At 41.1% G+C, this 14,735-nt stretch overlaps 4 protein-coding genes across 7 annotated transcripts in view; 3 read left to right on the top strand and 1 right to left on the bottom strand.

The window, feature by feature from the left end:
- LOC102673616 (angiotensin-converting enzyme) overlaps positions 1 to 14,735 on the bottom strand; it is a 43,555-nt gene that overhangs the window by 14,016 nt on the left and 14,804 nt on the right. The gene's annotated exons all lie outside the window — the stretch shown is intronic.
- The window catches only part of LOC102673472 (repetitive proline-rich cell wall protein 2-like), a 16,331-nt gene continuing 5,391 nt past the window's right edge, over positions 3,796 to 14,735 (top strand). Inside the window, exons 1-2 of one of the 2 annotated variants that reach the window (XM_031512674.1) lie at positions 3,796 to 3,942; positions 4,396 to 5,249. In XM_031512674.1, coding sequence (XP_031368534.1) covers positions 3,931 to 3,942; positions 4,396 to 5,249 — 866 coding nt within the window. In that variant the 5' untranslated portion in view covers positions 3,796 to 3,930. Of the gene's footprint in view, positions 3,943 to 4,395; positions 5,911 to 14,735 lie in introns of those variants that run through there. The other variant, XM_006620251.2, reaches the window with a different exon arrangement.
- LOC116186183 (tetra-peptide repeat homeobox protein 1-like) lies at positions 9,358 to 10,916 on the top strand. Its single transcript, XM_031512675.1, has 2 exons — positions 9,358 to 9,420; positions 9,528 to 10,916. Exon 2 carries the CDS (start codon positions 9,936 to 9,938, stop codon positions 10,854 to 10,856), a length of 921 nt encoding a protein of 306 aa, XP_031368535.1. The 5' UTR covers positions 9,358 to 9,420; positions 9,528 to 9,935; the 3' UTR covers positions 10,857 to 10,916.
- Positions 12,399 to 14,378, top strand: LOC116186184 (titin-like). Its single transcript, XM_031512676.1, has 2 exons — positions 12,399 to 12,761; positions 13,095 to 14,378. The coding sequence occupies exons 1-2, from the start codon at positions 12,540 to 12,542 to the stop codon at positions 14,376 to 14,378; spliced, it is 1,506 nt and encodes a 501-aa protein (XP_031368536.1). The 5' UTR covers positions 12,399 to 12,539.

Here is a 14,735-nt window from a genome sequence, read left to right as displayed (position 1 = left end):
ATATATATATATATATATATATCGATGTATTTCACCCTCCAAAAACATGACAATTTGAAAATTAACGAGTAACCTAGAAGGAAGAAAAATCAAGGTAATCGATCGAACGATCGGCAAAACGTTTAACGACGATGACCCACCTTTTCGAAGAAACGACGACACATCTGATCGTCAAGGTCAGTGTCAACGAGGTCGATTCGCCGCTCAGGAGGATTCCTTTCAACGGCACGTGAAGATCGTGCTTGTTCCTCCTCCTCCTCGGATAGATCTTCTCTCCGAGAAAGGTAACGCGATGAAAGCGAGAGAGGAGAGCAAGGGGGAAGTTTGAAAACGAGACTCTTCATCACGACCTTTACGTAATAAACGCGAGGACGATTCTTTTCTGGATCGTTGTTGCTCTAACGATCCACAGACTCGTCAACTTTCCGTCTCGAAAGATGGCCGCGTTTCCTTCCTCTTGGAAATTGTTCACGATCGGGAAAGAGAGGAATGTCGCCCGCCATCTCAGCCGAAGGGGCCGTTCGATAGTTTCATAACGAGCGTAATTACACGCCGTGGGTCGCCTGCCTCTTTTACGACCGAGATTCCTCCCCTCCCCGTTTTCGCTTTCGCGCGACATCGCTTTCATCGATGATTCGCTTTATTTTAATAATGTGGGAGAAATATCTCTGTCCTCCTCTGATTTATATCGAATCGTTTTATCGTTTTCGTTGATTAATTACTTTTTTCTTTTGACTCGTCGAAAATTTCTGCATCGATGTAATAATCTTGTTGTGACGCACAACAAATCGAACAATAATGCTGTAGCTGTCTTTCTTCTTCTCGTGTTCAAATGATTAATCGAGTCAAACTTAAATCGATATCGTTTTCAAGTTGTTCAGTTTGATCGAGTGATTCAGTAAAAAGATCGATATCTGTTAAGAATTTATGATTGTATACTGTCCACCGTGTATATCGAAAGAAACAATTTTAATTTTTGAAGAGTATATATTATATATTTTTATAAAAAAATTTATCGATTAGATGTAGCGTGATCCACACAAGTTACGAAGAGAGAATTATACCACGATAAAATTCCGTTCTATTAAACTGGTACACACCGATTTCCATCTTTGAATTTGTCTTATGCTTTATCTCTTGCACGATTGATGCAAATGCCGATGAGTTTCTATAAATGTTTATGCAGAAAGCGAGGCGTTAAATCGCTGTCCGCCTCCGTCTGTCTCCTCATCTCGCACGCGAGGTTGACTATTAATCAAGAATAATCGAGCAAGGAAAGGATAACACGCGACACAGTTCCAATTTTACATTCCGTTTCTATGAAAGCGGAATAAAAGATGTATAATTGAAACGTTAACAACGGGAGGGACGCTGAAGGGACGTTTCAAGGCATCCTTGAAAATCAGAAAAATTTCTTTCGCCCGTGGAATCGGTGAAAGAGGAGAAGAGAAAAAGATTCAAATCGATGGTTATTACGCTTGAACGTGACCAAAGAAGGTGAAATTGAACGAAAGGATATAAAACTCTCTGCGTGGAGTGATTACGCGGAGTCGAGAATACTCGTATCTCCGAATCTTTATCGATTGACCTTTGAATTCTACCCACGTGTGGCTAACCGAGATAAAAATCCAAGTTAAGCCAGCCTCTAAGAATCGAAGATAGAAGTATTATCTGCTGTCCAAGGTAATGAAAATGAGTTGAGAGTGGTAGACTGGAAGGAGAAGAAACCTTCGCTGTCAATGATTGGATTCACGCGTATCCGCGTGGTCGTTTCGGAAAAAGAAGGAAAAAAAAAAAAAAAAAAAAATCGAAACATGTACCAAAGTTTAATATCGTGGTCGGGGAATCATAAAATTTTGATCTTTAGTATTTCTCTCGCGTTAGATAATATTTCAATCGACATAGACGCGACGGATCCAACTTTCAAATCTTATCCTTGTACAGAGAATATTTTTCAATCATCTTCGTGCCGAACGTGGAAATTAGTTATAGTTGATACTTATTAAGCCAAAATTGCTTAATATCTGTCGAAGAATCTCGTCTCGATTCAGCACGGATAATTTAATTGCTAATCGATACTTTATACCTTATTATCAATTAATTTTCGATTATCCGAGCTCTAGGCTCGCCTTTCTTTTACCTCGCGAGAAAATTATCATTTTATATAGGAAATTTACTCGATAATATTTTTTTTTTTACACTAAACTTACGTATGCAAAGCATAATTATTATATGGATTGGATACGTGGAATGACTTTTTTCAATAAATGTATAAAAAATATTTTTAATGATTTATCACTCTATTATATAAAAAAGATTGGAAAAAAATACAAACTTTTACCAGTTATACCACAAAATTATTGCATTTATACGTATCCAATAATACATTTTAAGAAAGATATTTCATAAAATTGTTTCGCTTAAAATTCCTACTTAAAAACTTGGAAAATAAAATTAAAATTATAATAAACTCGTCTCCCTACCGATACGATACGAACGAATCGACTCGTTCGCCTGCCTCCCAACAGGTTCGCGCCGATCATCAGTTTCCCCGATCGTATCGCCATGCACCCGTTGCATAACGATCTCTCGCGTGGAAATCGAATAAACATCGATCCACATTACGGCGCGAAAAGAGTGGCGGCGCGACGTTTCCACGACGTGAGAACGTCGTAAGAAAACGGAACCGGGCTGGGAAAAGAGAGGGAAATCGTGACGTAGGACCGCGTGTCTCATGAAAGGGAGCAACGGTTGCACCCACGAGATCGGCGGCGGATAAATCCTTGCGGGTGAGCACCTACGGGCGCGCGCACGTAACACGTCGAGGTTGCCTTGCGTCGAGAGAGGAAGGACGAAAACGGAACGGAACGGCACAACAACAAGGGAGAAAGGGAAGAGGATCGGATCGAGCTGTGCGATTGCATCGATCCGATTATCGTGCGACGATTATCGCCAATCCGTTTGAAAGGAAAAAGAAAAAAAGGAGGGTAATATCCGTCAGTTGCGAGAATTCGAATTTCGCTTACTTGCGAAAGTAAAAAAACTCGCAAGTAACACGGATATCGGATCGTTCCATCATCCTCGTGGAATCGATCGTGGTTCGTAGGGGAAAAAACGGGAGGCTCCCGAGAAATTCGTTTGAGGGAGATGTGAAAATAGAGATATTTCTCAACGCGTCAACAGGTTGGAATGCGAATTACGCATTAATCGGAAGTTGAGGTAGTGACAGGGAGATTTCTTTTTGCAACATTTGACACATTAGATTTTCTCTTACTTCTTTAACGAATCTAATCAACTCTTCCATTTTTCCGTTATCCCATTTAGAGCTACTAATTACCTAAGAAAAAAAAAAAAGAATAAACGAATCCATTTAAAACTTGTTCGCGCCAAGTGTGACGGAGAAGCGTTACAAATTGAATTTTCGAAACTGCAACATCGTTCGAGAGAAGATTACGACGCACATCCCAAAGATACCTTACTAAACCGTGTATCGTCGTCCGAAAAAAACAAAAAAACAAAAAAAAAAAAAAAAACGAAGGCAAAGTTGTCTAGCAAAGGTGGAAACGACTGACACGGCACATCGGGGGGATACCACCAGACAGACATCCGCATAACAGCGGGACCAAAGGAAGGTGGGCCGAACAAGTGGGGGATCCGTGGTGACGAAGAAGAAGAAGAAAACGAAACCGTTGGCAAGGGAGAGGGACGTTTCGGAGAGGCGTGGGGAGGCGAGTCGTGTGTCTCCCAAAGGGGAGTGGTAGCAGGCGATCGTGGTCGTTCTACGCGAACAAAGAGGTGTAACGTGGGGGGTACGGCGTGTCGGGCCCGGGTGGCGAAGGCGAAAGTATGCCGCGTATATAAGGCGACGAACCAACGGCAATCAGCATCCAGTTCACTTCTGGACGCACCTGGAATATCTCGAGAGCAAAAATGAGAGTCCTGGTACGTGTGACGGAAAGGAGAAGGAAACGGTCGAGGGACCGGTCGTGAAACCGGAACAGCAACGGGGATCTGCGACGGGATTCAGTGCGACGAGACCAAAAAGACCGTGGTCCCCGCAAGTGAATGATTCCCGTCCGTCGAGCTGTCAGTGACGATCGATATCCAAGTTTCCGAGTTCAGGATAATTCTCACTTTTTCCTTCCTTCCGGGAAATCGAATCCTTAACTCGAAGCCTTAACCGAAAAGTGATTCGATCCGGGTAGAATATACCTGGCGAGATCGGTGGATCGAAAACCGATTTTTCCAATTGCGAATTCGCATATGTGTATATATATAGGGATTTTTGGTCTCGAAATATATCTCCGTTTCCAACCGGTTTCATTAGAATCGCTTTCGTTCTCGAAGCGATCCTAGATCCGAGATCCGCTAACGATTCCTAATGTGATTTTGTAGGTCTACGCAACGACGATAGCTCTGCTGGTTTCATCGGCACGGGCCGACGAGGAGAAGGCGGCTGAGAAAGCGGAGGCCGGCGTGGAGGACAAATCGACGAAGAAACAAGAGAAACGCGGCCTGTTGGGTCTCGGTTACGGGTACAGTTACGACGGTGGCTACGATATCGGAATCGGCGGCCACGGCGGTGGCCTGGAATTGGGAGACGGTGGCTACGGCGGTGGTTACCTGGACGGTGGACACGAGCACGTCAAGACGTTGACAGTGGTGAAGAACGTGGCCGTCCCATACCCGGTCGAGAAGCCCGTGCCCTATCCCGTGGAGAAACACGTGCCTTACCCCGTCAAGGTTCCCGTACCTCAACCGTACCCCGTGGAGAAGCCCTACCCGGTCAAGGTTCTCGTCAAGGTTCCCGTACACGTGCCTCAACCGTACCCCGTGGAGAAAAAGGTCCCGTACCCGGTCCACGTGCCCGTCGACCGCCCGTACCCCGTCAAAGTTTTGGTACCGCAACCATACCCCGTGGAGAAGCACGTGCCTTACCCCGTCAAGGTACCGGTCCCGCAACCGTACCCGGTCGAGAAACCAGTCCCGGTCCCGGTCAAAGTCCCTGTCCACGTGCCAGCTCCGTATCCGGTGGAGAAATTGGTCCCGGTCAAGGTTCCCGTCGATCGGCCGATTCACATACCCGTGCCCAAACCTTACCCTGTGCACATAGAGAAGCCGGTGCCCTATCCGGTGGAGAAGCCAGTGCCGGTCGCTGTCAAAGTGCCGGTCGACAGACCGTACCCGGTCCCGGTGGAGAAGCCGGTCGCTGTCCCGGTCAAGGTGCCGATCCCGCAGCCGTATCCGGTCGAGAAGCCTGTACCTTACCCGGTCGAGAAGCCCGTTCCTTACGAAGTTAAGGTTCCTGTGGACAGACCGTACCCGGTCCACATCGAGAAACCGGTCCCTTACCCGGTCGAGAAGCCTGTTCCGGTCCCGGTCAAGGTGCCTGTGGCGGTTCCGGTGCATCACGAGCACGGTTACAGCGGCGACTGGGCGGGTGGCCATGGTTATCATTAAGTCGGGATCGGTAAGGTTGGAATCATTGTCGGGCGATATCGGGCAAATCGACGAACAGTTTTAGGTAACGCAGCGGAGAAACGAAGAGAGACGAACGAGTGGAAAAAGGATAGTATTGGATAATGGCACGCAATGGTCGATACACACATACACACACACACGCGCACACCTATTTTTTTCTTGTACCTGGATCGCGACTGGGGTGGACTTCCGGTAACGAACACGTCGTACCAGAGGCCGGTCCCTCCGAGGTCGATCGTATATCGAGTCCCGCAACACGGCGACGCGCGTCACGGATACGAAGAGGCGGATTCTCATGGATGATGCCCATCTTTAGTGATCTTCCTTCGATAAACAGCTCGCTTATCTCATCTTTCTTTTTTCTACCGAAATAGCAGAATATATGTATTTTTATACGAATTATAAATATTAATAACGTAATAAGAATATTCAACCAATTTTCTCTCTCTCTCTCTCTCTCTCTCTCTATCGCTCTGACCTTCCTTCACTACTCCCTTCGATCACATCATGACCGGTTCAATAATTTTCCACTTTCATTTTCTTCATGCTCGGCTCACCGATATTCCCCGTTCTTGTTCACCGATTGTTGATCGATGTTTTAGGAATGTTGGAATGTCGCGATGCGTGTGTCACGATCGAATGCTCGCTTTCCACGCGAATTAGTTCGATCGAAGGGAAGGGGACATAATTCGTGTTTCGCGAATTCCTACGTTTCACTTTTCATTAGAAACTTTCCGAACGACAACTCGGTTATTTTGGCTGTGAATATCGCTCGCGCACCAAAAAAAGAATTGGTGTTCTATCGGCGACAAATCGGATGGTAGAGCCGCGGCGACCCAATTCTCTCGCTGCCAACGCGTCCCTGCCAAATCGATGCTCTTGATCGCTCCTTACCCGTCCCCGTGTCCTCGTAATTTGCACCGATATGCAGCTCGTTGCTTTTCGACCCATATCCGTTTTCCACGGAATTGAGGAAAAGGTCGAGAAGGAATTCGCGAAACCCGTACAGTTTCTTACTCCGATAGAAATGTATCGATCCTCGTATATCCACAGTTTTAAATTTGATACGATGATACTTTTTATCTCTCGATTAACACAACTTGGACGAGGAATTTTTACCGCAAATTTAAAATTGATTCCGTAAAATGTTTCGAAGAGGACGTCGAGGGGAAAGTGATTATCTAGGAGGAAGTTGGATGGAAGCACCGGAAACTTTAGCAACGATCGACGAACAGCCTTCAATTACCTTTGTTGCGCGTTCGTTAAGCAACTTTGGAAGATTCTTCTATATACGATTTCGATCTATGTGCAACTCCTCGGAACTCTCGATAATATGGTTGAAAACGCACCACAGCGTTGTTTTAATTAATAATTCGATGGATCGCGCACGCGTTCGTTAGAATCATTAATTGACGTCGTTAGCTCGGAGAACGTTTTTCGCGGCCTGAAAGCGGCCAAGCGTGTCGATGGATCGCGCCTCCGACTTATTTATTTTCTTCGGGCTTATCTACCGGTTGTGCACTACCGGTTCGATACACGAGAGAATACACGATGGCAGATATACAGATAATTAAAATATATCGAGTGGAAAATGCGAATTAAAAATAATTGAAAGTATAGAGAATCGAAAATTAAATACGTCGATAATGATAAAATATATAACAAACGAAAGTTTAAACAAACAAAAATTTAAATAATCGTATTAAGAACAAACAAATATTTTATAACACGTCGAGAAATGGAAATTAAAATTTCTTTCCTTTTTTTTTTTTTTTTTGTGATAATGAACAATGAGTTCCGTTTTTTGCGCTTCGACCCACTTCGACCGTGCCCAAGCATAGTCACTTGACTCACGTATCGCATACTTCGTGCTCGTCCGTCGAACAAGTCAGCGATTCTTACGCAATCGAACCGCACGCGACTTCGACCGAGGCTGAAAGTGAGAGAGACTTCCCTTTCGTACGAAAGATCGTCATGGGAGAGAAACTTGTACCTTTGTGTCCGACCGGAACAGTCCTATTTCCCTTTCGCGACTCTTAACTGAGGAGCGTTTCTATTCGCATGATGTTATGTGCGCTTCGTTTTCTATCGTGAAGTATATTTTTTATACGTGTCATATCTAATATCTCTTTGACTTTTAACACTTTTAAAACTTGTGAAATATTTTCTCTTTCCTCAGTGTCAAGAATTCACTCGTTAATTTTGCTAATTACGAAGTTGCGTCTCAATTTGAATCTTTGCAACGCTATGGTGTAATTCGACACTTTTACGAACTTTTAATCGAAACGAGTGTCGGTAAACAAGATGTGCGACTTTTACGATGATCGGTATAAATATTTTTACGTGTTTTAAATTAAAGTGCATTAATTGAAAATGAATTTGTTAAATCTCGATCACGAATCAAAATTGTATCGTAACTTTGAAATAGCGATAGAACGATTATATAAGAAATGTTACTCTTAATTAATTGTGGGAAACGATATCGACCGTAGTTACAGTAGTTTATTTAAAATGAAAGTAGATCAACCAATCACGTAATGACAATATTTCAATTCGAGATAAACGATGCCATGACCCAAAATTTAATTGAATTAAATTGAAATCTTTCTAGACGTTATTTTGCTTTGTTATGAAACTTCAAAAGAGAGAAAAAATATCCGATAAATCACCATTAATGCGATTGTTTTAATCCTTCGATTAGAATTATGCACGTGTCGAAAGCGAAGTCAATTATATTAATTATACGGAGCGATTAAACAACATTCCTTTAGTCGAAGTACATTTTTTTTTCACTGAGAAATGAATCAAAACGCCTCGCGTGTCTCTAAATCATTATTCAAACGATAAACAGGTATAATTAATACAACACAGTGTGTTTTACATATCATTAAAGAAACTTCCATTTAATTATAACAATTTCAATAATGAATTCTCGCCTTATATGTATTAATCGGAATAATAAAATTTCCAACAAAATTATCCAACAATGAAAATAAATTTTACACTCGTTAATCATAACTAGTCTTTTTAAAAAAAAAATTATTAAATATCGATTATTACGATTCGTTACAACAATTTTAAATATCTTGATCATTCATCTCTTTCTCAGTGAATTTTCATAATTATTCTCTTTCTATAATTTTGATATTTTACAATTTTCATAAATCTTTTATCTTTTTAAAATTAAGAAAGAAAAAAAAGACGAAACAAAATTATTTCATCATACGCTAAATAGAATATCTTTCACATTCATAAAAAAGAAGAAAAAATATTCTCTCCTGATGGGCAACTGTCTGGAATAACGCATGCATGAAAAAAAAAAAATTAGCATGCATTGGGCATGAAAAAGAGGTATCAAAGAACAAAAAAAAGATATCAAATCGGTCACGGTTCCGTAATCATCGCGTGCTCTGAAATCTTAAAACAAAGCGATCACAATTAACGGGATTTCCATTCCCTTTAAATTCGTTACTTACAATTTTAAAGTATATCAATTTCGCTTTCATTCCTCCGTGTACGATTCGCATCAAGATCGTTCTGGAACACATTTCAAGATCATCAGAGCATCGTGGAAATGCAACGTCGCAAAAGGCATAAGAGATCGATTCGATCTTATACTCGACTAGAGAACTCGTTCGTCGATCGAGTTATCGAGTTCTTTATGGATTCTCGATTCGATCTAAACAGGAGTCAAGTTCCTTGAACCGATTCCTCCTGACCAAGGCTCATCTGGATGAGAGTTTCACTCTCGGTAAAATACGCGAAAGCGAACGCGTCCCCTCTAGGTGAATCTATCCAACTTGGAGCACAGCCTCAGGGATGGAGAACGAGTATATAAAAGCTAGTGAATCTAAGATTGATTTACTTCTGTCTAGCGTCTCGACTCTGCGACCCTGAGGAGACATCGTTATTATTCATCCATTCAGAATGGATCACGTGGTACGTGGCGTTGAAAGAGAAGTGAAAAATACTTGAAAATTTGAAGTAATGGGACACGATGCGTTGTGAAATTGGTCTGGAAAAACTTTTCTTCGTTCCATTTCCAGATAAATGCAACGATCCTCCTGCTACTATTCATGGCGACGTCTTCTGGTTATTCTGTCGAGCAAGATTTCGATTCCGAGGAAAGTTGTCATTCTACGATTGTACGGCCACAGAGATACTCGAAGCAAGTGCGAAGCTATCATATCAGGCAAGAGAGAACGAACGATTCTGTTCGAAGGAACAGAAATCGAGGATCAAGATCGACGGAGACGGTCGAACAAATTCGTATGCGAATCTATCATCTTAAACTCTTCCTTTTCATACCAGTGAAATATTAACAACTAATTAAAACGAGATTTACAGACAATTCGTACCAAGAGCCTCTAAAAGATCATCAGACGGAAGCGGGAAACCATTCTCAAGAGCTCTTCTCTTCCAACAGCGATCACATCGAAATCGGAGAAACTTTGATGAAGGAAAAGACTTACGTCCCAGAGAGCAACGAAATAACCTTGCTTGGAGTCCACTCCAACGATCAAGTTCTAGATCATCACGAGGACGCATACAAATTGGTGACAGTGAAGAAAATAGCTGTACCCTATCCCGTAGAGAAAACGATACGATATCCGATAGTGAAGAACGTGCCTTATCCTGTCAAGGTGCCGGTACCCCAACTTTATCCAGTGGAGAAGAAGGTGCCATATCCGGTCAAAGTTTTCATCAAGGTCCCGCTCAAAATACCAAAACCTGTGCCAGTGATTAAAGAGGTACCTTACCCGGTCCAGGTACCCGTGGATCGTCCGGTGCCTGTCAAGGTCTACGTTCCTGAACCTTATCCAGTTGAAAAGAAGATCCATTATAAAGTAAAAGTACCGGTGCCCGAACCGTACCCTATCGAACGAAAGATACCTGTACCGATAAAGGTACCTGTAGAGGTCGTTCAACCGTATCCTGTCGAAAAGAGGGTACCCTATCCGGTGAAGATCGAGGTTGAGCAACCGATACCTGTCCCAGTACTTAAGCCATATCCCGTGCCTGTGCCCAAGCCGGTTCCTTATCCTGTCGATAAACCGGTACCTGTACCCGTGAAAGTTAAGGTTCCACGGCCTGTACCTGTGCCGGTTGATAAACCTGTCTTCGTCAAAGTGAAAATTCCCGTACCGGCACCCTATCCAGTGGAAAAAGAGGTACCTTATCCTGTCGAAAAACCTGTACCTGTACCGGTGAGGGTACCAGTCGAGCGGCCAGTACCCGTACAAGTACCTAAACCTGTGCCCTATCCTGTAGAGAAGCCAGTCCCTTATCCCGTTAAGGTGCCAGTTGAGATACCGGAGGAGGAGGTGGCACCAATCGTAGACGAGTCTGGGATCGAAAGTGATTGGAAGGAGTGAATATATAGATAGAAGATATTAGGACGATTGATTAATCAGCGCGAAATTCGAAAAATTTTTACTTTTCTCGACGAAAACTTGAAAGTATGGATTTTTGATTGATTTTGAATATTACTTTGATATTTTTATTATTTCAACATTTGGAGTAAAGTGCAGTCTCTGTAACTGTATTTATGAGTATAATTATGTATCGATAATACGGTACACAGCGAAGTGCATTTAAGCGTAATTCTTATCGTTTCTATTATAGAATTCGCATTGCACGAGAGATTGTATGTGAAAATAAACGATTAAAAATAACATTTTAATTAATCCCATTATCTGTAGGAAAAATATTTTCCGTCATTGATTGATAATAAAGTTTGAGTATAAAATAGTGGAAGCGTTTTTCGAACGTATATTTATTTTCCTCGTAAACACAGTGGAATCCATATCGTCGATTTCATTTTTGAATCGCATTCGCTTTCGCTCCGATTAACCGTATCGATATACCGTAACATAACTTTCAACCTTGATCGAGACTTTCCACATAACCGGAATTAAATGCACTTGAAAATAACTTAACGATTAAAGTAAGTTAAAAACGAAGCAAAACGATATTTGTCGATCAATCGTACGTAAATTTTATTTAAAAAAAAAATCCAATCATATTCCAATTCTCTACAATAAATTTATTATCACAATCTGATCATAATTTGATAATTTTAATTCCATCCCAACGTCATTTCCTGTAATGCAACGTAAGAGCAAATTCCGCGACTTTCGACGAAGAATTTCTTACGTTTTCCATTAAACCATAAAAAAACAATTATTCGTTTAATTGAAAAATTAATTCAAATTGGAAGGCGCGAAGTTGGAAACGAGAGAAGATATCTAATCTAATTGTCGATGCAAAGGAAGAAAGCGATGCGATTTAAAATGGCAAGACCGCGCCGTCTGAGAGAAGTTTTATACCGGTTTCGGTTTCACTTGAACCAGACACGAGAAACTCGATGACTCGTGTGATTGATGAGGATCAACGGTATGAAAAGAAAGAAAAAAAAAGCATAAGAACGTGAGGAGACTGAAACAAAAAGTTGTCCAGCGTATAAATCTGTGAAGCATTGCGAAAACGATTAATAAAAAAAACGTAACTCTATTTTCACTTCTCGTGAGTTCCGCGATGGAAATTTTAAAATATTTCTTTTATGCAGAAAAACGTGGCCCCATGAAATGATTCAAGGTGATTTTACGATTGTTTCTAGAAAGTGGTCATTCACTTTTATATATTAAATATAAATAGTCATTATCATTTCATTAGTGAATAAAAATTTCTGCAATTCATGCATCATAAATACATATAAGTTTTATAAGTTTGTCTTTTTGGAATAAAAATTCAGTTTCGCAAGCATTGCAGATTACTTTATAGGGGAAAGATACATTCACAAGGGTGTGAATATGTTTGAGAATATTTATATCGATTCATAGAATCTAATAAAAGATAATTTTCGAATGAAAAAATTAGAAATATAGTAGAAATTTTTTAATTATTCAATTTCTAAGAGTAATTTCAATTTTGTTCAAATGCTCGATTCGAGAAAATTCTCTGTTCCATCGTAAATATTTCCGTGACAATAATCCGTGACAAAGGTATTCTAGAATTATTTCTTTGGGAACAAAACAGTTTTACGAGTCTAATAATAAATGCCTGTACGTTTCCGTGCTCTTGGACCCTGTCGAACTGATTCTCATGAAAAATGGTCGTTTACACGGTGGGTAATTATCACAAGTTGGAAATTGCAAGTCTATAAAGATCTATCTGGTCGGACGGGCGAAAGTCATCCACCGTGTATAAATAATACTGGAACAGCATCCGCTTGGATTCAGTGCACTTTGATCACGGCTAGAAAAATCATGGGACGACTGGTTGGTATTTTTGAATCTTAATCTTTTAGCCTCATCGGGTTGATTCTTCCTCTTCCTCCTTTCATAAAGATGAATTTTAAGAGTTATAGGTGAAACATATTTTCCAACTGGTTTATATACTAAAATATATTACATCGATATTATTTAATATTGCCAATGAATAAAAAAAGTAGATAATTTAAAGGATACTAAATCAATTTCGTTTCTCGATTTCCATCCCATCCATTGATTATATAATTGAATCATACGTAAAGTCTCTTTCATTTCTTCCTTTCATCTATTCCACGCGAATGTTTTTTTTCTCTGATTAATTTTTATCCGATTCTCACGCAGAAGCAAAATGTCATCACGTTGTTATGTCTCTCCATGGTCGTGACGTGTACGGCAACTCGAAAAGAGGATCTCGAAAGGGCAGCGGAGCTGGCTGTGGAAAAAGCAGCGGAAAGGGCTGCGGAAAGAGCAGTGGAGAAAGCGTTGGAAAGCGGAAACACCACCACCGAGTCGAAGATCGTTCGAGAATCTTACTCCAATAAGAGAAAAGTTCCTCACCGTGAGTTCAATTACGACAATCGTTCTTCCTCGTCGATGGAAGAAGAACCAGAAAACGATACCGACGATTGGATCAGATATTTTAAAAGATTCGAATCCAAGTCTTTCAAAGAATGGCCAAATACACGCGGAAACGAAGAAGATTGGAGAAGATTCCCAAGGAGCAATATCTGGCAGGAACCAGTGATAACAATTAAGAAGAAGATTCCGGTACCAGTGCCCGTAGAGAAAAAGATACCGTATATTGTGTATAAACACGTACCGTACGAAGTCAAGGTACCGGTACCACAACCGTACACGGTTGAGAAAAAAGTACCGTATCCAGTAAAAGTGTTCGTGAACGTACCCGTCGAGGTGCCAGAACCGTACACCGTGGAGAAGAAAGTACCCTACGAGGTGAAGGTGGATCGGCCGGTACCGTACAAAGTGGAGATACCTGTTCCACAACCGTACACGGTTGAGAAAAAGATACCGATAGAGGTGAAGGTACCGGTACCGCAGCCGTATACCGTCGATAAGACAGTGCCCTACGAGGTCAAAGTACCGGTTAAGGTACCGCAGCCCTACGAGGTGGAAAAAAAGGTGCCCGTACCGGTCAAAGTAATCGTGAATCGACCTTATCCAGTGCCAGTACCTAAACCATATCCCGTCGAGGTCGCCAAACCGTATCTAGTTCCTGTGACTAAACCGTATCCCGTTCAGGTTAAGGTACCGGTCGATAAACCTTTCCCTGTACCGATTGAGAGGCCGGTACCTGTGCCGATAAAGGTACCTGCACCGGAACCATATACAGTGGAAAAACCAATCGAAGTGGAGGTAAAAAAACATTATCCCGTTCAGATTAAAGTGCCCGTGGACAAACCGTACGAAGTGTACGTGCCGAAACCAGTACCTGTATCGATAGAGAAACCATTCCCTTATTGGGTTCAGGTACCGGTACGAGTGAATCTCGATTGGAAGGGAATTAAATCTGAAAAATGGAACGACAAAGAAGACCTTAATACGAATGATAATGTTCACGAAGATAATGATGAAAATTTGGATAGATCTCGAACAAGATCGGATTAGAAATTAAACGAACTCATTATGATCGTTATATTATTATTATTATTATTATTATTATTATTATTATTATGCATGTTATTATCGTGTTTTATTTATTTCGATTGATTTCACGACTCTCGAGAGAGGCAAAAATATTTAGGATTTTTATCTTTAAAAATATTTCTAGTTTGTAAAACTAGAAATGTATTATGATAGAATGGTGATAATTTTTGTTTAATGTATCTCTACTGTTATATAAGTCGTATTTCTCACGATGGTTTTTCCTTATTCATATAATAATATACGGATAATTAATTATCTATAAATATAAATATAATATAAATACATTCCATGCGATTGCATGAGTTTCCCACGGAAAAC

Source organism: Apis dorsata, unplaced genomic scaffold, assembly GCF_000469605.1.
Source record: "Apis dorsata unplaced genomic scaffold, Apis dorsata 1.3 scaffold_499, whole genome shotgun sequence".
Taxonomy (NCBI): domain Eukaryota; kingdom Metazoa; phylum Arthropoda; class Insecta; order Hymenoptera; family Apidae; genus Apis; species Apis dorsata.
The sequence above is the reverse complement of the archived record's forward strand: the minus strand, read 5'-3'. Positions and strand labels throughout refer to the sequence as shown.